General features: G+C 40.0%; 2 protein-coding genes across 5 annotated transcripts in view; both read left to right on the top strand.

Annotated features, from left to right (window-relative positions):
• LOC102781177 (S-adenosylmethionine synthase-like) overlaps nucleotides 1-22,159 on the top strand; it is a 132,457-nt gene that overhangs the window by 21,410 nt on the left and 88,888 nt on the right. The window lies entirely within an intron of this gene.
• LOC102799985 (KAT8 regulatory NSL complex subunit 1-like) overlaps nucleotides 9,318-22,159 on the top strand; it is a 39,030-nt gene continuing 26,188 nt past the window's right edge. For 3 of the 4 annotated variants that reach the window (XM_035908870.2, XM_087844918.1, XM_087844916.1), the window contains exons 1-2: nucleotides 15,894-16,401; nucleotides 20,172-21,639. In XM_035908870.2, coding sequence (XP_035764763.1) covers nucleotides 20,240-21,639 — 1,400 coding nt within the window. In that variant the 5' untranslated portion in view covers nucleotides 15,894-16,401; nucleotides 20,172-20,239. Of the gene's footprint in view, nucleotides 9,382-11,090; nucleotides 11,171-15,893; nucleotides 16,402-20,171; nucleotides 21,640-22,159 lie in introns of those variants that run through there. The other variant, XM_087844917.1, reaches the window with a different exon arrangement.

Raw genomic sequence — 22,159 nt, 5'->3', positions numbered from 1 at the left:
TTAGTAGTGGAAATAATTTCTGGTTCGCATTACAGAAATGTAGCAGTGACAATAATATTGTATGCTGTAATCGTACTGGGCAATTAGTGATACAAAAAAACAGTTTTACCCTGTGAATAAAAGTATATGTTTTTGTAAGTAAGTAAGTAAACTTTATTTATTAAGCGCTTTTCACAGACAGACAATCACAAAGCGCTGTACACAAATATTAAAATATTAAAAATAAATAATAAAATCAATAGACATTATATACAATGTAAAAGATTAAATGTAAATAATGTAAAAAATATAAAATATATAGATCAACAAAAGGCTTGTTTGAACAGAAGAGTTTTTAACTGTTTTTTAAAAGAATCCACAGAGTCAAGCAAACGTAATTGTTGTGGTAAACTGTTCCACAGCCTTGGTGCAACAGACTGAAAGGCTCCGCCCCCTTTTGTCTTCAGTCGTGTACGGGGAACAACTAAGAGACTCTGTGAGCGGAGATGACGAGCAGCAGTGTATTTTATAAGAAGCTTGGATAAATAATCTGGAGTCTGTATGTTAAAACAAGAATTTTAAAGCGAATTCTAAACTCTATTGGGAGCCAATGTAAAGAATATAAGATGGGAGTGATGTGAACATGTGTCAATGTACCATGGTAATAACAGAAGCGAAACGCAATATTGTGTCAGGACAATTCACTATTTATGCACAATAAACAAAGGAGCATAGCGCCACAATTTCTGTTCCGCGCCAGACTTGCTTGTAACCTATATCACCAATTATGTTATGAAAAATGACGTATTAACTACAACAAAACACTGACCTTTGTGGAAATGCTTGGAGCAGACTAACATGTGAGCTGGAGTGTTCTGGGACGTTATATTTGGTCTTTGAATGGCTGCAATCCAGGCCATCCGTCGCCTCTTTGTTACTTCGGAAACATGGCTCGAACAATTTCTCTTCAACGACGTAATCCGATAACAACTGATCTCTTTACCCGTCGGCTTCCCGTGGCTGTCATGCGACCGGCTATTGCAGTTAATAAAACAAAAGCTTCTTTCCATTTTTTGTGTTTCTTTTTATTGCTGTGTAACTGATTTCAATTGAAAGCCTGCGTGCGCTAGTACCTCTTGCCACGAGTTCCCAGAATCCTTTGCGGTTTTAGCCCTGAATGAGGTCACATTTTCAATCTCTATACAACAGTGTGCATATTTGTACTAAAATTACATAACTTTTTTTTTTAATTAAAAATACAGCGTAAAGCTTTCATAGTAGGAAGACTCCAAACAGACACAGGAAAAAGTCCAAAAAGCCAAATCCTCATTCCAAAGAATGGTGGTCATGCACTGTGGTCAGGTAGGCAGCATGCACGGCAAACCAGCTGAGGAGCATAAAAAGGCAAACATCCATTAAGCCGGTTCAAAAGGACATAAAAGCTGCTGCAAATTTTGACTGCAAAGAAAGCAAGAGGAGTTTGGGCAAACTCGTGTGTGGCTTTTCCCGTTTTTAAATAAAATTAAAACATCATACCTGGAAGAACTCTTTGGATCTGGAAGCATAAAAGTGTCAGCAAACCAATGTTTACCCTGTTTTACTTGAGCACGATCTGATATCCTCATGTTGGTGTTGTTCCCAGATCATCATACTAAAGGTTGTCCCAGGATCAACATTGCAAGTGACCAATCAGAATGTTGTGATGCCATACTTTTGCGACTTCGGGAAAAACCGGCGTAAAACAAAAAACTGTACTTAAGCTGCGAGAAACCGCCTTTGTCCGCCGATCAACGGACCCTAACCCTTTAATAAACGCTAAGCAGAATTGATATTGTCCTTGCAACATTGGAATTTCATAAATGCATGAATGGGTTGGTGCGCAAAAGAATAACGTCACAATAATGTGATTGGTCACTTGCAATGTTGAACCTGGAACAACAATTTCATGATGATCTGGGAACAACACCAACACGACGATATCAGATCATCCTTTACTTGATGTGGTTTTGTACTTAACTGGCAAAGGCTCACAAGATCATCTATAACCTGGAATATTTCCATCTAACAAGTGAGCCTTGTCAAAAATTAGCTTGCAGGTTTTCCTGACTTCTTAATTAGACCATTAGTCAGCAAACAGCCCTGTTCTACTTCTAAAGTAATCAATGTTATGACAAGAGCCACTCAGCAAAATAAAGACACGCACCAGTGCATCTTTACTGAAAGACTTCAGGGTAGGTCCATCCAGAAAATTGAATGCGATAATTTCTTCAAGTACAAAACGGCATCAAACTCTGTGATTCTCACGAGGACCGCTTCAGGAAAAGAGGACCAACAGTTCAGCACAGTTACAGAAATCAGCAGTTAATAACACTTTGAATGAGAGCCCTCGTCAATGCTCCCCAGAGCTCAACGTCAGAAAACTGTGTGAATCAGGCCTTCACGGAGGAGAGGAGCGAACTGCTGGGACCAAAAAGCACATAGAACATCAGAGCAGAGACCTTTGGTTTCAGCTTTGTCTTTCTGAGAGGCAGAAAGAGGTAAACCGATAATTACAAAGGAGTATTAGAGCCACGTTAAGAAAATAAATATATTATTGATCACGTTGAGAATAAAGTTGTTGTATCAAATTGTCTTGGGTAGACGAGGTGGTGAAATTGTACTTCAGGATCAGTAACAAGAAAGGAAATTATTTTTCCTTAAGCACATGAACACAGTGGTAAGTATGAGGACGCTGAAAGGAAAACCCTCACAAACTTGAAACAGTGGATTGATACAAAATGAAATGTCTGCCAGTGGACAGATGCAAGGATAGAGGCGGCTGCACTCTTGTGCAATAAAGAGGGCGTATGTTGTATCACAAGACACGATAAGGCAGCTGATCAGTTTGCTTCACTAACTCATCTACACGAGACGTTTTGCCACGGCAGTTGTTACACTTGAAACTTGAAGCCTCCTTAAATGTATCGTTCCACAATTCACCCCAAAATTATTTTATTTTTGTTATTTTTTTCATTTCTCCTGAAACAAAACTATGATTTATACCTTTGCTTATTATAATTTCACATATTCAATTCCTACACTTTCAAATAAGCACAAGTGGGAATCTGTCTCAACCTTTCACAACAAAAGAACTGGAGGACAATCGATAGCTCTGCATGTCTGCCACTTTCTGCATTTAAAACCGTGCCGATCACATAGTGGGTCAATAGGTAATTCTGTGCAGCCAGAAATCAATCAGACTTTTAGACAGAAGACAGAAGTTTAATAGCAACTGAAATGGAGTCTCGAAAGTCTCCATAGATGTTGGAATTTGTGTGAAATCATATCACATATGGCTCCAGTGAAAGGCTGGGTAAATGATGTCAGACACTGTTTGCCGTATTGGATTGTGAAGAGTTGAGTCATCTTGCATCTTAAAGGAAAACAAAAGTGTACATTACCCAGATGACCCTGGGAGCTTTGTCCCATTAGAGCCAGCTGTCATGACAGCTGGCTCTCAGTGGTGCATTTATATGCACGAGAGGTAAGTTCATAACACAGTTAGGAAAAGCACCCGCAGTCCAGATGTAAACAATATAACTTTGTTAAGCTCATTTTCCAGTGAATGACTTCAGCTTAGACCAATATTAAAATGCTTCCTGTTGTGTTTAATCACCTTACTCCTGATGCTTTTGGACTTCGCCTGTTAATAAGTCAAAAACATGGACCACACTTACACCGATGTACAAGTTAATTTCTTTAACCCTCATGTGAACAAGTTGTTTTAGTGACTGAAATTACTGAAGGAGGTCATGTATGAGCTCATTATAATTTAATTAAGAATGGCTTTTGATTGGTTCTGTGTGTGCATTTAAAAACAACTCCAGTGTAATGTAAATTCAACCTTTAAGAGCCTATAAAACCTAAGCCAAGGTACAGGTGCCAAAAACTGCAGTTCCTCTAATGGCCTCTTGAGGCTTGCGCTAAAAGTGAGTCAGTCCCCATAGACTCCTGTGTTAAAATGTCCAAATTTACAGCAGAAATAAACATGTTTACAGCCTTGTGCAAAAAGCGTTTTTGGCCTCCATGGATAGTTTTCACCCTCATAAATACTTTATAGCTGTGAGGGTTTTTTTTTAACTCACCCACATGGATAATGGTAAGGCTTAAAGTTAGGAATGTGGTTGCTTTCATTAGCAGTTAGCTGTAGCTGATCTGTGCTTTCTAAGCCCAACCTACACTAACTGTAGCCCCCAAACTGGAACTTTTGACTGTGCTTATGCTGTTGGTGACCATGTCTGAGCATTTTAATGGGATTATCTGATAAATTAATGGAGTCTGGTGTGTTGTATACACTTCAGTTATGTTAAGTCAAGCAAGCTATCTAAAAAAAATTTGTACAGTCAACACTAAACACTGAAGTTGTTCAGCAAACTCATAATTCATATTAAATAAAGTAAAAGAGACCCATCGTCATCAAATATAGTGTTGCATCTCCAAGTAAAGTTTTAGCATTTTTCCTTCTCTTTTGTGACTTTTTAGGAATGGATGTGTTATCGGTATTGAGATGAGCATTTGCATAATGTTCATCTTTGCACAGATGGAGCGGTCTGCTGTCTCATACCTGTATTACCTTCAGACTGAATCCACAGACACTGAGAAAACTAAAAATATCATTGAGAATAAGAACAAGAAAAACTTTCATATCTTCCCCCAAAGGGAAACGTCTCTGTAACTGCTGGAAAAAAATGTGGAAGCTGTTCTAAAATTAAATTGAAAAGGATCTAATTACAATTTACAAATTAAAATTCAGCAGAAAAAAAAGAGTACTGCTGATGAAATTGGACTTTCTGTGAGGAGTCTTTGACTGCTCTTCTGGGTGTGAGATGGATTTTGGTGCAGCATTTTTCTGTTCATTAGTATTATAGATGAAAATATCCTTTTAATGAAGAATATGCTGCAGAGCGGTCTGAGAAAAGTGATTATACAGAGTTAAATCTACCTAAAGAGGCGTTTAAGGGAGAAAAAAACGTGGGAATTTAATATATTTTAGCTCAATAAATACTTAGAAACTGATTTAAGTAAAGGATTATTTTACACTGTTTTGTAGCTGAATGCACTTATAATTTTTCCTGTGGTTAACTGTAACTGCAAACTGCTGTAAGTAAATGTAGATGCAGTTTTAATGACATAAAAATGTAACAGAGCTGAATTTCATCCCCCCCTACACGTGTTTAAGACTTAAGTAGGGCATTATATGCTTGGATGCTGATTATAAAAGCAAATTAAAAGTAGCACATTTGTGTATAGTGAATATCTGAGTGACAGGTTCCAGCTTCAGTCCGGTGATGTGTTATGTCTCAGCTCCATCTAGCGTTCTTTCCATATAACTACATTTACATGTTGCTATGAGGCCAACACATCAGATGAACCACCGATGTTTAAAATGAGGCAAAGAAGATGAACTTTCCAGAGGATTAACTGAAACATCCTCGGCATCAGAGCATTATGATGACAGCATCCTGAAGACTAGTGGTGTTAATTCTCAGTTAACTCTCCCTAAGTTGGTGTTAAATGCAGATAGACGGAGACCCAAACCATTTAAATGTCAAAACAAAAACATTTTGTGACAGCCTCCTATTAGGTTTCCTGTTTCTATGACCACGTGAAGAAAAACTCAATTTCTTCAGCTGTTCTTCTTTATTGAATGACTGTAACTTGCATTTTATGAAAATTAGGGGTTTTTATTGGTGGGTGGCTGTAGCTCCGGACATAGAGCTCATGGTTTGAATCCTGTATCCCTGTACTGAAGTATCCTTGAATGTAATACTGATGAAGTGAACCCCTGAGTGTGAATGTAAAGAGAAAAGCTTGTGTTAATGGGTGAAAAGTAGAAAATTGCTCTACAAGAACCAGCCCACTTACTAATGCATTATTTTGAGGAACATATTTTTATTAAACTGGTTTATTTATGTGACCCATTTAAATCAAACTGGACTTTATGCACTTGTATGTTTTATTACTTGCTGTAGCACTCTGGTAGACCACCACTGTTCTCTGTATGCAGCTAAACGGTCATTCCTGTAGATCTATATGTAAACCTTAGACTGATTTAGAATCAGTACAGCACTCACACATACGAGTTTATTTATTGATCTGATCATAAATTATTTGTTTATCTGTTTTAACCCTGTTGAAATGATGTTAACGCTGTATTTATCTGATTGTTTAAGTTTAGAGTTGTTACAATCTCTGCTGCCCCCTTGTTGGCATATCTTCAGAAAAATCTCCTGCACAAATAAAGGATGTGATAAATAATAATAAATAAAACGTGAACTTCTTGTGCCACTTAATCTAAATGTGTGTATGTGCGGGTGGGTGGAAGGATGAGCTGAAATGAAGGTGGAAAGGTTGCAGAAAAGACAAAGAAAAGGAAGAATTGAGAAAAGTGAAAAGGTGAAAAAGACAAAAACAATGATAATGCAGCTGGAAACTGTGAGCATGTCATGTGAATAATAAAGTGTTTCATGGTGCAGTGAAGTCCGTGTAAGGTCCTGTTTAAAATTTGGTGGATGATTTATACACAGCCTATATCCAGGCTGTCAAACATCCAACACGGGCTCAGAACAGGACCTCCTCCTCCTCTTCTTCTTCTTCTTCCAGGTACTTCCTTTAGGAATCACCACAGCAGATCCTCTGCTTCCATCCCACCCTATCCCTACCATCGTCTTCTGTGACCTTTCTTCATGTCTTCCTTCACAACATTCATTAACTTCCCTTGAGGTCTTGCTCTTCTCCTCCTGCCTGGCAGCTCCATCATCAACATCCTTTCTCCACTATTTCCACTCTCCATCCTCTGCACATGTCCAGCCCTTCTCAGCCTTGGCTCTCTAACGTTGTCTCCAAACTGCTCGACCTGAGTCTTGTCCATCCTACTCTCTCCCAAAGAAAATCTTAACATCAGCTCGGCCTCCAGCCTTTTTGTCAGTGCCACCGTCTCCAAACTATGCATCGCTGCCTGTCTCGCTACCGTGTGGTAAACATTCCCTTTCACTCTTGCTCCTTCTGGCACAAATCACCCCTAACACCCATCTCCCCCCACCCCACCCTGCCTGCACTCTCCTCCTCACCTCCCTTGTGCTTTAGATGGTTGACATCAGGTATTTAAACTTATCCACCATCACTACCCTTACCTGTCTCTCACTCATTCACCCAGTGAAGCTCCTTCAGACCTTCTCTGTACTTCTCCATCATCACCTCTCTTCTTAACTTAGCTTTAACAACTCTTTCCTGTATCTTCATGGTATGGTTCATCAGCTTCATCCCTCTGCAGGTCCAACAGCTCTGCACATCGCCCTTGTTTTTAAAAATCAGTACCAGTACGCTCATCCTCTATTCCTCAAACATCCTCTCACACGCCAAGATTGTGTTAAACAATCTGGTTAAAATGTCCACTGCCCTCTCTCCTAGACATCCCCATACCTACACAGTTATGTCATCTGGACCTGCCACCTTTCCACTCTTCATCCATTTCATACCTGCCAAAATTGGACCACTGAATGGCTTTCCACTACTACTTAAGAGTCAAAATGTATGGAAAGTTTCTAGATGTAGACAGGTTTGTTGAGTCATAAAAACATCAAGCACTGCTGTATTCATTCTAAAGTTTAATATATGTCTCCATGTGATGACAGCAAGCTCGGTGAATGCTCAGCTGAAATTGCACCTTTTCATTTGTTACAAGAAAAAAATGTAACAAGAACAAAATGCCTGGTGATATTATGTCAAATTTTCAAGGGAGAAGTGTAAAGGAGGTCTTGCACTCTGGCTCAGGATTCCAGCTTCTTTTTTTAAATTAAATTTGAACAGGTGCATTTTTTTATTAAAGGATTTTCTGGGCCAGGCGCACAGTTTTGGTCTTTAGGGAGTTCATTTTCACCCTCATGCTGTGGAAGTATTTGCTTTCAGAATAACAGTGTAAGAGGCCATATTTCAATTCAGCAGCTGAAGAATGAAAAGGCAATGCGAAAAATCTCAAATACCTCCTCAAAAGATGCATTTTTTACATGTAAATGGTGACATTTGAATAAAAAAAAGAGGGGAAAAGGATGCTTACAAAGTTCATACAGTGCAGCGGTTAAACATGTGGTCCAAGGGCCAGAACCAGCTGCCAAATGATCCCACTGGTCCCACTCTGAATTCATTAACAACTGCAGTTTTTCAGTAAAATGTGGTGATGTTCGCCTGACTACACAAAATGCATGAAAAGGTAGGTTTTTCAAGTTGTTTGAACCACAAATATCTAAAATACTGAAGCTGTATACTTACAAAAACTCCAGATGTGAAGGTTTTTTCCAAGGTGATTTGCAAAGTGTAACGCACATGTAATTACACTGTAATGAATGTGGAATAACTTGGATATATTTTTATTTTTGCATTTATTTTTTAAATATTACCTTTTGTGGTTGTTTTTAATAGAGTGGGGTATGGAGACCTGCTTAACTCTTATGGTTTCAGCTTTTTAAAATCTTGCGCACAGCCCAGGTGAATGCGCTCAAAAACTGCTTCTTCACACTTAAAGAAAGGGGAAATTTGTCAGTGGTTTTACTGGCCTGGCTCACCTAAGATCAAACTGGGCTGCATGTGGCTGCTGGGCTAAGATGAGTTTGACACCCCTGCTCTAAATGTTGAAAAGGCTTCCCCCTCAGCCAGGCCTCTGCTCCTGAGTCATTTTCACTCACCCTGCACGTACCTGAGAAAGGTCAGACTTAAGCTTTACTGACACAGCTCCACAGTTTGCCCCTCTGCGATGCTAACCGCTGGTTATTCATGCAGCCAGCACAATGCTGCCTCACTGACTTATATATCCACCCATCCTGTCTCCGTTGCCTGTAAGTAAGCATCAGCAGCTTCAAGTGGATCTCCATTCTTGTAAGGGGTTTACCCGCTATTGTGCCTTTCACCGGTGAAATATCACCCCGCCAGCTCTTATCTGCTTAGAAATACGATGCAACAGAATATAGTAAACAAACTCACGCGCTGCCATTAGCTTTATGTTTGCGTTTTTTTATTGTGCAGTGAAAACCAGTGGCTCATTTCTAAGCAGTAGTCCCCAAAAGCAAAGCATCAAAATGGGAGACAGTGTAGTTACTTTGAGTGAGAACAGTCGCGTAATGGGGCAGTAAAAGGTGTGCTTCATAATTAACGGGTAAGTTGTGAAACATTTTCAAATAAAAACAATATATTTTGGGATAATGAAGTTTCATGCTATGAACTTTCGTCCACATTTCCGCTGTACGGGCATTTGCAAAGACTGACATCTACAGCAGCCAATAGAAAGCCTCGAACTGGACTCTCGACCAATAGCAGCGCAGGGGGGGCTGGTGTTATGGAGTCGTAAACGGTTAGTAACAGGACAAGCAGGTAAGTAAGATTTTGTCTTGTTATTTTCTTAAAATAAATGAACGCTCCCCTTGGCAGGAAAAAAACACACATTACGTTAAGCCCCCGCTTGTTTGGCTTGAGCTGGCAGAGTTTTTAAGCGCACTTTTCTGCTAAACGTGCAGCAGTCATTGAGAAGTCGGAGTGGGATCGGGAAGCAAACAAGCTAGCGAGCGTTAGCATCTCTTGCTAGCTCAGCTGGCTGCTATCTGGCAGCCTGGGAGTTCCAAACATTAGCCTGTTAGCTCCGCAACTGGAGAAAGTACTGTTTGATTATGGCATAAATCTCCAGTGGCGCATTCCTTCACACAGCGTTCAGTGAAGGAGCCGCTTTTTGTAAACTTACGTTTTAATTTCTACACCGTGGTGCTGACATTAAGCGACATTTAAAACTTTTTCATTATAAAAATTTGCAACGATAACGTTAGTGGATGTTAGCTTTAGCTAGCGTTAGCGTGGCAGCAGGACATTCAGATAAATAAATAAATAAAAAATAATAAATAAACAGCTGGGGAGAAGATACTTAAGACTGAGTCCTAGAAAAAAATAGGGGGGCGGGCGAAGAGGGTATAATTCAGAAAAAACGCTCAAATTCCGAGATTAAAGTCGCGCATTAACGAGAAAAATAGGAGAAATAGTGTTTATTTGTAGCCAATGAGTGACTTTGCTTCACTTTTGAACATTAAGCTTGAAAGAAAATCAGAAATGTGAACTCCTTGTAATAAAAGACCAACAACACCTCTTTCCAAGTATGTTGTTAAGGCAGACAACAAGCGACAAACTCATTTTCACTACGCTGCAGCGCAGGTCTACGTGCAGCAAGTGGTGGGAGGAGTGCACGGACCCTCAACAGTGTACTGCACTGAAAAACGTCATGTATACTGACGTCCCGCTTCGCTCTCATACAGTGCCAATTTTATATTTATTTATTTTTTACGTCCACTGCGCCTTGTTTTCCATATAACCCTGGCTTTTTTTTTTTAAAAAAAATTCCGTTTTGTTTGTTTGTTACATTTTTTTTATTGTGCCAGATTTGCAATTAACCCTAATTTTTTCTATTAAATTTGCTATAAATTCTATTAGCAAATTGTAAATATCCCTTTTTTTCCTTCTTTAATTTGCCTTTTTTCCCCTCAGAAATTAGCCCCACGTTTGTCATGTAAATTAGCTGTTCTTTATGTTAAATTGCCCCAAAATTTAAGGGTTGTTCTTTCCATTTTCTACTGACCAATTTTCCAAAGTTCCAGTTTTTTTCCCCCTGTAAGTTTGCTATTTTTTTTCCTCAAAAATTTGCCCCCCTTTTTGTTTCTTGTAAATTTACAATTTTTTTAGTTAGTGAAATGTGACTGACTTATGACTTATGTAATTGTTTTTGCCAGTTCGAATTTTCTTACTGTATAGCATCAGGATTGGCATCTAGCATAAGAACTGAAGGGAAATAAAAAGTAAAATCTGCCAAATCAACAACATGGTCCAACAAGGGCCTTGTGAATTAAGGGAGCAGCTGATAGTAGCTTATATATCTGTAACTTGCAACATGTACAAACAAAAAATTCCACAAGAGTTACAGGCTTGCGCATCACCTAACCCTCTATCTTTTTCTACTACGCCATCATAGTTAAATGTATTGTCTGAAATTTTTAAATATGATTCAAGTAATCTTATTTTTTATTTTATTTGTTTCATTTTAGGTGTCATATTTTCATGTGTGGAAACCGGGAAAATGATCCCATGGATTATTGATTGGAGTTCATCGACAATGGAGTTAAAGGTATAATTGTTATATGCATTTATCTTTATTTTAAAGCCAGGGGGTGCTGCAGCCACCCTATGGCCTTGGAGAAAAGATCACATCAGGGATATAAGTAGCCTGGATTTTGAGCACCCGTGTGAAGAGCATCTGATTAGGATACTCTGTGGACATGTCCCTGTGGATGTATTTTGGTCAAGTGGGATGGATTACATATCCTTGAAGTCTGAAGGGATCACCTAGGAGGAGCACAAGGAAGTTGCGACATCTTTGCATCAGCTGTAACCTGGAGCAAGAGCAAATGGATGGATGGGTATTTGCCAGTTATAACAGTCACAAATCGGTTTGTTTTGTTTCTGTGATGTTTTTCGTTCACGTCCCATGAAGACCTGCAGGGCTCATTTTAGGTTAAGACAAAGCAACAACAAAAGGAAAGAAGTAATATTAGGAGGTGAAAATCACACTTTTAAAAGTTACTGTGGTAAATCAATAAGAAATGGCAATCAAATTTTCAAGAAAAAAAATGCAGAAATTCTCAGAAATGAAACTAGTGACAAGACTGGTTCACTGAAAAAGTTATGTTTGTAAAAAGTGTAATATTCTTATAAAAACAACAAACATTTTTGAAAATGATAGTCTTTAATATAAAAGAAAAGAAAATCTAGAAATGATCAGAGATTGAAGCCAACAACGTTTTTTTCTCTTAAGAAATGACAAGGTATATTTCTTTATTTTATTAAAGTAATTTGCAAGAGTTAAATGGAAGTATACCCCTGCTGGTTCGAGCCCCGGCTTGGACAGTCTCGGTCGTTGTGTCCTTGGGCAAGACACTTCACCCGTTGCCTATTGTTGGTGGTCAGAGGGCCCGGTGGCGCCAGTGTCCGGCAGCCTCGCCTCTGTCAGTGCGCCCCAGGGTGGCTGTGGCTACAATGTAGCTGCCATCACCAGTATGTGAATGGGTGGATGACAGGTTGTGTAAAGCGCTTTGGGGTCCTTAGGGACTAGAAAAGCAAATACAAATACAGGCCATTTTACTATTTACAAGGCTAAATTAAGCATTTTTTATTAGAAACTATCTAATTATTAATTACATAAATTTGATCTCATTAATTGGAATTGATGTTTTTTTGAAAGTTTCTTTAATATATATTTATCTAAAATAATCTCATTCTCTGGTTTAAAAAGAAGCTAAAGAAATACACATTTCCAATCCTGTTTTTCTATGTAAAAGTACTGATTTTTAATCTAATTTTACCACTATAACCGTTAGAATTCTGTTTAATTTGTAAAAATGTTATTCTCTCTGCATCACTCCATTATTTCCTCCTTAATTTTGTTTAATTTTCTGAACAATTGCTTTCTTCTTCCCTCTGATTTCCACACACACAGATAATGAAGTGTTTATAATGCATGTCCTTTCTGGTAGTCTGATCATGCTCAGAGGCCATGCAAGACCTGTTAGAATAAGCGGGGTGCATTCATTTTTAATACTTAACAAGCATCAGGAGATCAGAGGTACTGAAACAATCTAAAATCACATATTTTTTCCATTTTCATTTATTAGTGGGCTTAAATCGTAGTGAGACATGAGAGGATATAATGTAACTTTGTAAACATCTGAGCTCGGGTTTGTACCCGTTTCTAGACGAAAACACTTCTCAGTAGAGAACTACGTTGAATTTCTCTTTTAGTGTGGGAAAATGGCTCAGTGTGCAACGAGTCGTTTATAGGATTATCTTCTAGTGCACAGGATGTTATTAAAAGTTGTTTATTTAAATGTCAAAGAAGATAAACCAGACAAGCAAGAGACACTGGAGTAACAGTATGATCATCTCGTGATGGGCGAGTAGCTGCAGAAATGTAGCCTGCCTTAGCAAAAACTAAACAAATAAAACCCATAAATAGTGTTTGAAAGAGAAATTTGAATCTGATATTACTTTTTAAACAATTTCAACAAAACACAGGGCATATTTCTCAATTAAAGTTGTGCCTAATGTAACTAGAAGTCCATCCACATCAAGTGTAAATTCAAGCTTTATTTATAAGGAGGAGGTCACAAAAAAATGAAACCTGAAGAAAATTAGGATAACATACTCACTGTGCTAGAGCCGTGCTAAAAAATACCTTCATATGATAAACAAAAATTCAATTAATTTGAAGCTACATGATGTTCAGGTTTATCAGTCAAAAATAGATAAATTATATCTCAGTGTGTAGCCTCCATACAATTTAGACACAATTAAGCCTGGAAAAAAAAAAATCAAAATGACAATGTAAACGTTTAGAAACAAGCTGTTCAGTGGGAAATATTAATTGTTTATTTTTCCATTGATGTGGACGTCAGTCAACATTGCTGCAAATAGTAGCCAATAAGCTAGCCTTCAACCTAGCTGCCAGCTGCTACTTCATCTCTTAAAAATAAAAATGAAAAGAAATTATGCAAAATTAGGTCAAGAAGAAGCAAGTAAAATTTGTTAGATGAGATAAGATAAACCTTTAGTCCTAGAGGTGGGGAAATTTGTTTACTTATTTGATTAGGTATATACCTGTTTAAATCTTACCTTAAAATGCAAAAGCTTTTGAAAGCAGAAAACAGTGGCCTGGGTTCGAGTCCAAACTGCTGACACGTCTTTCTTCACTATCCAATTTTTTAAAATTTCTTTTTAATGGCAAAATAATAAAAAATAAAATACAATAAAAATACTATTTTAAAAAGGGGGGCTTGAGTATCACTAATTAAGGTAATGCAGAGGGTTTTTCCTAGTTCAGAAGGGGCCTCTGTTGGGTTTGACTACACCAGTAAGCATGACTGATGCACATTTAACTAAGGGAAGTAGTCTTTGTTATGTTATGTATGGCCATTTAAGAAACAAGCTTGAGTTCATTAAACCTCTGCAAAAATCTTCTTTAAAAAACAGAAGATCTTTGGTGGGTGTCAGTATTTTGTTATTTGTAGGAAAATTCCTACTAAATGTGGGCCAGTCATGCCTGCATGTGAGGTCGCCCTCCAAAAGCCAATTTTGAGCCCTTAAAAAGAACTTATAGCATTTGAACTTAAAGCATTGCATGGATACAAAACACTGATAAGACTGAGTTTATCTTACAATAAGATGATAACTCTGTTAGCCCCCACCCCAACTCCCCTTTACAACTTCCCAGCAACCACATCCCCCCTCAGGTCAGGGATTTGCATTTTTCCTTTAATTTGTCTCCCATCCACATGATGGTCTTTTCATTAAAAATGAGTCAGATGTGAACATTTTGTTTGGTCTGATCCCCTCAGAATTGGTTTTCCATAATACAAAGTAATAATAGGTTTGTCTATAATAACAAAGACTTCCTGTGATCCAGGCCCTCCCAAATGCTTCTTCTGCATCTGGACATCAGTCAAAATAAAATGAAAACATCACTTTTTATTAAAAACTTTTAATAAAAAGTCTCTTTTTTAAATCTATTAGGCAACAATTGAAAAATTTCACAGAAACACAGGTAGGACTCAAAGTATATTATAGCAACGTTTTTAGCCTTAGTTGTTTTGTTTTGCGGCTAATAAAAAAAGATAGCAGTATAAATGCAATAAAAACACGAGACCGTTCTAAAGAAAATGCTGGTTTGTAAGTAAGTGTTTTAAAACATGCCATAGAAAGTAAGTTTTTATAATGTTGTCAGACTAATTGATACTTAACAGGCTGTGTCGCCTTCATTATAAGGATTAAATATGTATTGTGGCTCAGTACAGAACTTTCTGGTCATAAATTGCTCAAATTAGATGGTGAAAAATAAAATATCTGCCACTAGAATGCATTATAATGAATCATTATAATGCATAGTAATAATAATCTAATTAGCACTGTAGATATTTATAATAAATATATTAATAAATAATAAAATTATAATAAATAGGGTTAAAATACACAAACTTTTTAGAAACTTTATTTCTTGTTGACCTAACACGTTGCTAAGACATATTCATTAACTGAGTTTTGTTTCATTTATGCCTGTTCGGACATAGTTGGCGCTGTTTTTTTGCACAATATGAAGGTTTACACGCGGCTCTGTGGGGAAGATCTCCTTCATGCGGCCAGTAACACTTGACACTAAACATAAACATTTAAGACTGATGAGTTAAATTGATTCCCTTGTAGTTTTAGCTTCGTTTGTTCTTGTTTGGAGGTAGTTGGCGCTATGTTTGGGCACAGCGGCTTTTATTATTTTATTACACGCAGCACTGTGGAGAAGAGCTCCTTCATGTGGCCGCTGGCTGCACCTCGTCGTGGAGCTTGTTGTATGTAGTGTAGTGTGGTGTTTGTGGGCGATCCTGTTCCTGTTAAAAAGTGACAAGAGGCGCAGGCTCTGTTTGCACAAATTCTTCCAAAAAATAGCTGCTTAGGGGAGCAGATCCCGGCTGTAGTCCTCGTTCCTGTTAGTTATTGTTGATTTTCCGCGTAAATATTTAGCGCACAGGTGGTCTTTGAAGCATAAGGGGTATTTTCTGTGTGTACCGTTGGAGTAGGAGCATAGATATGGCGTGTTTAACCAGAAACAACAGCAGCTGCGGAACCAGTAAAGCAAGAAAATAAAAGTGTGTGTCCGCTGGTATCTTTTTTGGAAGACAATGCCCTCCTGTGGGATCTTCTTTTGAGCTTTTATGTCGTTTCTTATCTGCCCTTTACTCTAGTGGTGACTATGAGAAACGTCTCCCGCCTACCAGCTCTAGCACATACGCACACACTCACGCGCGCGCGCAGCACTTCTATGTTTGTCAGAGTCAAATCCGAGGGAGAGGAGCTAGCCGCCATTTTCTAAGCGTCTCTCCCTAAAACGAGAGAAAACGGCTCGCGGCAAACTGCCGTCTGGATTACCTCTTCCTCACCGGGAATCGTACTTTTCGGTAAAGGATTGCCGTGAAATCGCCTACGTTTGAAGTAATTTGGAATAGAAAGGACGGTTTCGCGGCCTTGCCCTTATATTCGGCGAGGCTAGCTGGCGAGCAAGGTGTAGCTCGTTGATTCGCCCATTGCTGTATCCGGAACGAACCCGAGCGGCTCTGCGCTGTGGACCCGGGCCCCTTTTCCTCCGCTCTCTGGTTGCATTTATTATTTTATGGATATTAATTGATGGCTGAGTGATCGAGTTAACGCGCCACATTTTGTGCGTGTGTGTGCGTGTTAGCACCCTTGGATTTTTTTTCCACCAGAAACTGCAGGGGATTGTTGCCGAAATTCCCTCGGATAGTGCAACCTCGTCACGTGGTAGGTTCCTCCTTTTTCTTTGTTAGCGAGCTAGCTAGACTTGGCTGGGTCTACCCCCAACTTCTCCGCTTTTGACACATTTGAGCCCCATTTGTTTGGCGAACTGAATGAGGACCGCTGTAGATTTAAATGTAAAAACAACAGGGCTGCCTCGCATTTGTTCCTGTAGGTCTAATTACAATGCAAACCATGTCTGCACCCTGCATTTCGCTCCCAGCGCGTTTTAAAATAAGTTCTGGGGATGGCCAGATGCTAACAAGAGGCCAGGATTCATTCTCACGCTAATTCCCCGTTTCGTTATTTATGCTCTCATAATACATGTCAGTGCTGGGCGTTTATGCGCCTCAAACTATCTGCCCGGGCGGTGCGCACAGGTTACGCAGGCTGGAAATGTTTACGTGCCTAACTGGGTTAGCTCAAAGTTTACGGCCGAGATATTGAAGAGAGGGCTTCAAAATAAAAGATCTAATGTGACGCGGATGGGCAGCTTTTCACTGCAGCTGGAGGCTAAGCTTGCGGGCAGGTTGTGTTTCTTGCATCAGCAGCGTTAATTTGCACACAGTGTGTCTGAAGTGACAGGCTCCACGGAGGAGATATTTATCTGCCGAGTTTCCCTGCTGCGTGATCTTCTGTTCGCGTGTATGTTTTCTTAAGATATTCAGCCACGTCTCGATGCTACAATCGCTCTGCTCTTCGGTGGCTTCAAGGCTATGAATAGACTATTATAGCTGTGTGCTCTCAAAACGCTTTTGTAAACATCAGGAAGACATTTTGGAGATTGCGTTATGCTTGGCTAAACGTTGGATGTGGACATTATTTTTGTCGCATCTCTACAGAGGCTCATTAATGGTGCAGTCGGTCCGTAGGATTGGTTATTTAAATTACCCCCTGTTCTGTGCTCAGCGTGTTGCATGAACTCGCTCAGTGTGTTTAAAGCGGAATGGGCGTTTTTTTTTGTTTTTTTTTTAAGGTGGATGAATTGCATTGCATAATCTGCTTCGGAAATACCAACATGGCGTAGTGCGCGCTGACTAGAAACTGCGGTGAAAATACTGAGAGCCGCCTCCATTCATCTCGCCCTGCAGACGCTACAGCGTACATGCAGCTCGCTTTTTATCTGCTGAATTGTGAGAAGGGAGGCTTTTTATCTAAAAGTTTAACATAGATACAAGAGATACTTGGCACGATTGACGTCCTTAAGGTTTTCTTTAAATTTGAATAATTTACTGACTGATGTAATTGGGTAATAATTTAGGGAAAGGTGTAATAGCTGAAAATTAAACAAGAATCCAGTCAGGATGACATCATGTGCTTTGGGCTAATGCTGGGGCCTAAATCCACCTACTTACTGTAAGAAACCCTGCTGCATACTGACTTACCAGGGCACATGTAGGGCAGTGGGGTTTGGGGCAATTTGCATTGGCTTTTCCTGTTCCTCTCTCATAAAAATATGTCTTCCAAAGCGTATTCTTTAAAGAGCAGCTTTGTTAAGTTAAAGACAATGAAGGCTTGTTCACACAGGCATGGGTGGAGTGGGAATAATAATTTATTAGCCTGGGATTTAGCTCAGTTGTCTGTTTATTCCATCTTTGTCTTTAGCATCACCAGCCCCAAGGTCAGTGTGTGCATTTTAAATTCTTTGTACTCACCAGATGTTGTGGGTCCCTCTGTTGACAAATTATTGTTGATTTCAGTGACAGCCAAAGAATGGTTCTGGAGTGAACGATTGTATTTTAAGAGACTGAAAACACTTTTGCCCGGGATTTTCTTACCCTTCAACTTTGCTCATGTTTTCTTTAGCAGTTCACAGGTCGGCAGCATGTCAAAGAGTCACCAGTTCAGTTTATTAGGTGTTTAACTTGACATTCAGACTTCACCTTAGCTTTTGCATTCAGAGTCAATGTCATGGAGTTTCCATTAGTATTAGTACATTTATATTGAACATATTTTAATAAACATGTAAGGTAAGAAACTTTCTTTTAGGGTGGTGGTTAGTAATTTTCCACTCATTGTACAGTCTTACAGAACCTGTACAGCAAGTATTTCTGTTTAATGTTTTGTTGTATACAGGCACAGTCTGCATTCATGTTTTTCCCATCATGATATACAATTATTATGGAGAATATATTTTTTTTAAGTATATGGATGAAACATGGATTTTTCCTGGCTAACAGAGGGGCTGGGTGAGGGGGTGGAGATACTATCAACATCAGCAAGATTAGTCAGTGTACAGTAAACACAAGGAGTTCCTGCTTTTTCCTGTTGCCTTGTTGGACAAAAAAATTACAAATTCTCCCAGTATTTCTAGCCATCTTGTGAAGAAAACCATTGTACATATTAGGGGTGGTTGATATAACCTCAGCATTAAATCTTGATAATCTTGAAAACACTGAATTCTTTATTCATGTTTGATTCTTGAAGCTTGTGGGTACACGTAAATGAAGGGCATGGCTCATCCTCCTTTTCTAATGAGCTAATATCATTGATGAGAAATTGCTAATTTGAAGTGTGAATCTATTGAAATAAAGTGCCAACAGCAGCAATAGTGTAGTAGTGACACGGCATTATATCCAGTGACACAGCAAAAGACAAATGTGGCCTTGTTTGCTTTTCCCCAGGAAATTTTAAGTATAAAATTGTTGTTTAACAATAGCGAAACCAACTTAACCTTGTAACAGTTCAGTAGCTGCGCAATATTATCACATAATGAAACTGAAAAATATTTAATAACTTGTAACTTTGGTTCAGCTTTTTTAATCAGTTGCTGAAAGTCCTCCTTCACTACTATGTAACCGGATCAGTAATTTCCATCCACCCTTGTTTTCTTTTGGGAGCTACTAGTATCCCCTCATCCATAGCCGCCTTTGTTTTGTTTTTAAAGTTTATTTATTTTAATTATAATTTTTTCCTGAAGTGGTGACACGTTTGTTTCCACCTTTAGAGTAGAACAATTTTCTTGTACGTTTTTTTTGTAAGGTACCACACTTTAATGGAGATTGTTGAAATATTTCCCTTTTAGGCACCAAATCTTCATCGCTCTCAGACATGCCTGGGCTTGTTGCACATAAAAGCATATTGTTTTACAGTAATGATATTGTGATGACATTATTATGTCACCATAAAAATGTATGCTGGTATGATGATCCCTGGATATATGATGTATCATGGCTGATGTATGACACAGTTGAATACAAAAGTCTTAGTATTTAAAATATTACTGTTCGTCTTTTTCTCCCTCTTCTTCTTCTTACTGTTGTTTTTATTGTTATATTGTTGTTGCAATAATAATATTATTGTATTCATATCATTATTATAACAATAATAATAATCATAATCATAATAGAAGAAGTGTGGACAACAAAAATTTCACTGTGCAAGCAGTGGTTTGAATAAAGCATATGTGTATACTTGGTTGCTGAACACAGTCACTAAAATACTGCATTTATTGCATCAAATATGGTTTCTCATATTTCAAGAACAGGTCTTATGGTTCCCTCACCTGAGTAATTTTGAATGAATGAATATAAATGACACTTATGGAGCTGCTGGTTTCAGTTTTACATGAACATAAGTAGTATCTGTGTGTTTGTTTACACCTTGTGATGAGGCACATCCCTGTATAAGGTTACTATGTTATCTCTTAAGCGCTGATGGGAAATCTACCACACAACTCCCTCATGTGAAATATTATCTGAATTTGCTGATGGGTGGTTTATGGTCATAAGGTGACTCTTAACTTTTATTTCTTCATTTTTTTTTTGTCCCTGCAGGCTGTCCTCAGGTGGGGCAGTAAGCGGGTGGAGTGGAGCAGGCCGCGGTGCCCGTCCCTCTGCACTGCATGGCTGCGATGGCGCCCGCTCTCACCGACGCCCCAGCCGAAGCTCACCACATCCGCTTCAAACTGGCTGCCCCATCCTCGAGTCTCTCACCAGCCAGTGCAGAGAACAACGGTAACGCCAGCAACATCCTCATCCACAGCAGCGGCCCCGCCAAGTGCAAGGCCACCTCCGAAGAGTGTCCCCTCGACTTTTGTGGCGGAGGCGGTAACCAGGAACAGCAGCAGCCACAGGCCCAATCTGACTCTGTGTCCCAGGCCTCTGCCCTGGGCAAACTCCAGCCACTTGTGGCTTCTTATCTTTACCCGGATGTGACACCTGTCCCTTCAACTAAGGAGTCAATTAAGCTGCAAGGAGTCCTCATTAAACAGTCTGTGCTGAAAAGCCACAGAATACTGCCCAACTCTCTGCTCAACGGCAGCGGAGACTTCCTCAGGAAGAGGCAGGCGATTGAACTGTCGGGCGGCCAGCTCAAAAGTCTCATGAGTGGCGGCACCAACGGAAGCGGCCAGCCCATGGCACCCGTCAACGGCCTGGCCAAGAAGCTGGCCACCATGTCCAGCTCTGGCTGTGTGGTCGCGGTGAATGGCGACAAGCCTCCCGCCGCCACCGACTCTCAGCCCCAGAACCTGCCCTTTGACTCTGAGACCTTGACGGCGACCTTAACAGGACACATCCCTTTGAAAGGAGCTCTCAAACGGAGGCATTCCTCTGGGGTTTCTCAAAACACAGATGGACAAAACGTCGAACCACCAGTGCTTCAGTCAGCTGCACTTTCTCCCTTTACCAGCGGCAACCCTAACCCAGTTGAACAGGCGAATTTGGAGGAAGCAGATCCAGATACCCCTACGAGTCAGCCACAGGGTTCTGATGGAGAGAGGCCAGGCAGCAGTCAGCAGGGCTCACCGCCATGTACGCCTGCACCTCCCATACCCTGCGGTTCCTCCTCAGATAGCCTCGACGCTCATGTAAGAGAACGCACTCTTATCAATAGCAGCCGCCAGGCCGAGCTCGAGAGCCGACTGCGACGCCTGCACAAACGTCTTCAGGTGGTACAGGCAAAGCAGGTTGAGCGGCACATTCAGCAGCAGCTGGGTGGCTTCTTGGACACGGCCTTGAATCGGCTACTAGGCAGCAACCGGAAATCAGAGACTGCAACCCCCACAGCTTCATGGAGGACCGGGCGCCACTCGTCAAACAACCGGGACGGTCTGAGTCGCTTCCTGAAAAGTGGCTCGATGCCCTTGGAGCTGGAGAGGTTGTATTTGAGTGGCTCAGCCAACCTTCATTCAGCAGAAAGCGCCTTTGACTCTGATGTAACAGAGAGTAGCTCTGGAGGGGACTCTGACCTGGAGGAGGAGGAGCTGTCCCGAGTGGACATTGAGCAGCGGCATGTCAAAATGTAAGTCACCCTCTGAGACATCAGGCTGTCAGGGAGTTTGTACACAAGCACACAGCTGGTTAGAGCCTTCAAAGACTGGAGGTGAACACTGAGAGAAAGAAGTCTTATGTTGGAAAAAGGTTTTATACAGAAGCTCCACAGAAGGATTCATTTAAAATTTGGCTGCACTGTTTGGTAAAGCCACAGTACTCTGACATTTCATGGTGCTGGGAGTTATTCAGTCCCTATATTTCCAGGGAAAGTTTCTTGCTGCAGTTTTTCTGTTATGCCATTCCAGGTGCTAGTGACAATTGTAACCACATAGCCTGCCTCTGTAGTTGTTGGGTAAAACTCCAGGAAGGGGTAAGAGGTACGATTCACCCAGAGAGAGAGTGTGTAGTTGTGTGGGTGCTATCCTGTGGAGAACGAACCGGCTCGAATGGACTTGCTGCCTCCTGAGAGGGCCTGAGCTGAAATCAAGCGTTGTATTTATTTGCAGGGCGAAAAAGTGAGCACCCACAGAGCACATCACTGTTTTGGT

The sequence above is a fragment of the Neolamprologus brichardi genome, chromosome 8, assembly GCF_056152115.1.
Source record: "Neolamprologus brichardi isolate AB-2024 chromosome 8, ASM5615211v1, whole genome shotgun sequence".
Classification (NCBI taxonomy): domain Eukaryota; kingdom Metazoa; phylum Chordata; class Actinopteri; order Cichliformes; family Cichlidae; genus Neolamprologus; species Neolamprologus brichardi.
This window is presented reverse-complemented; position numbering and strand designations above follow the sequence as displayed.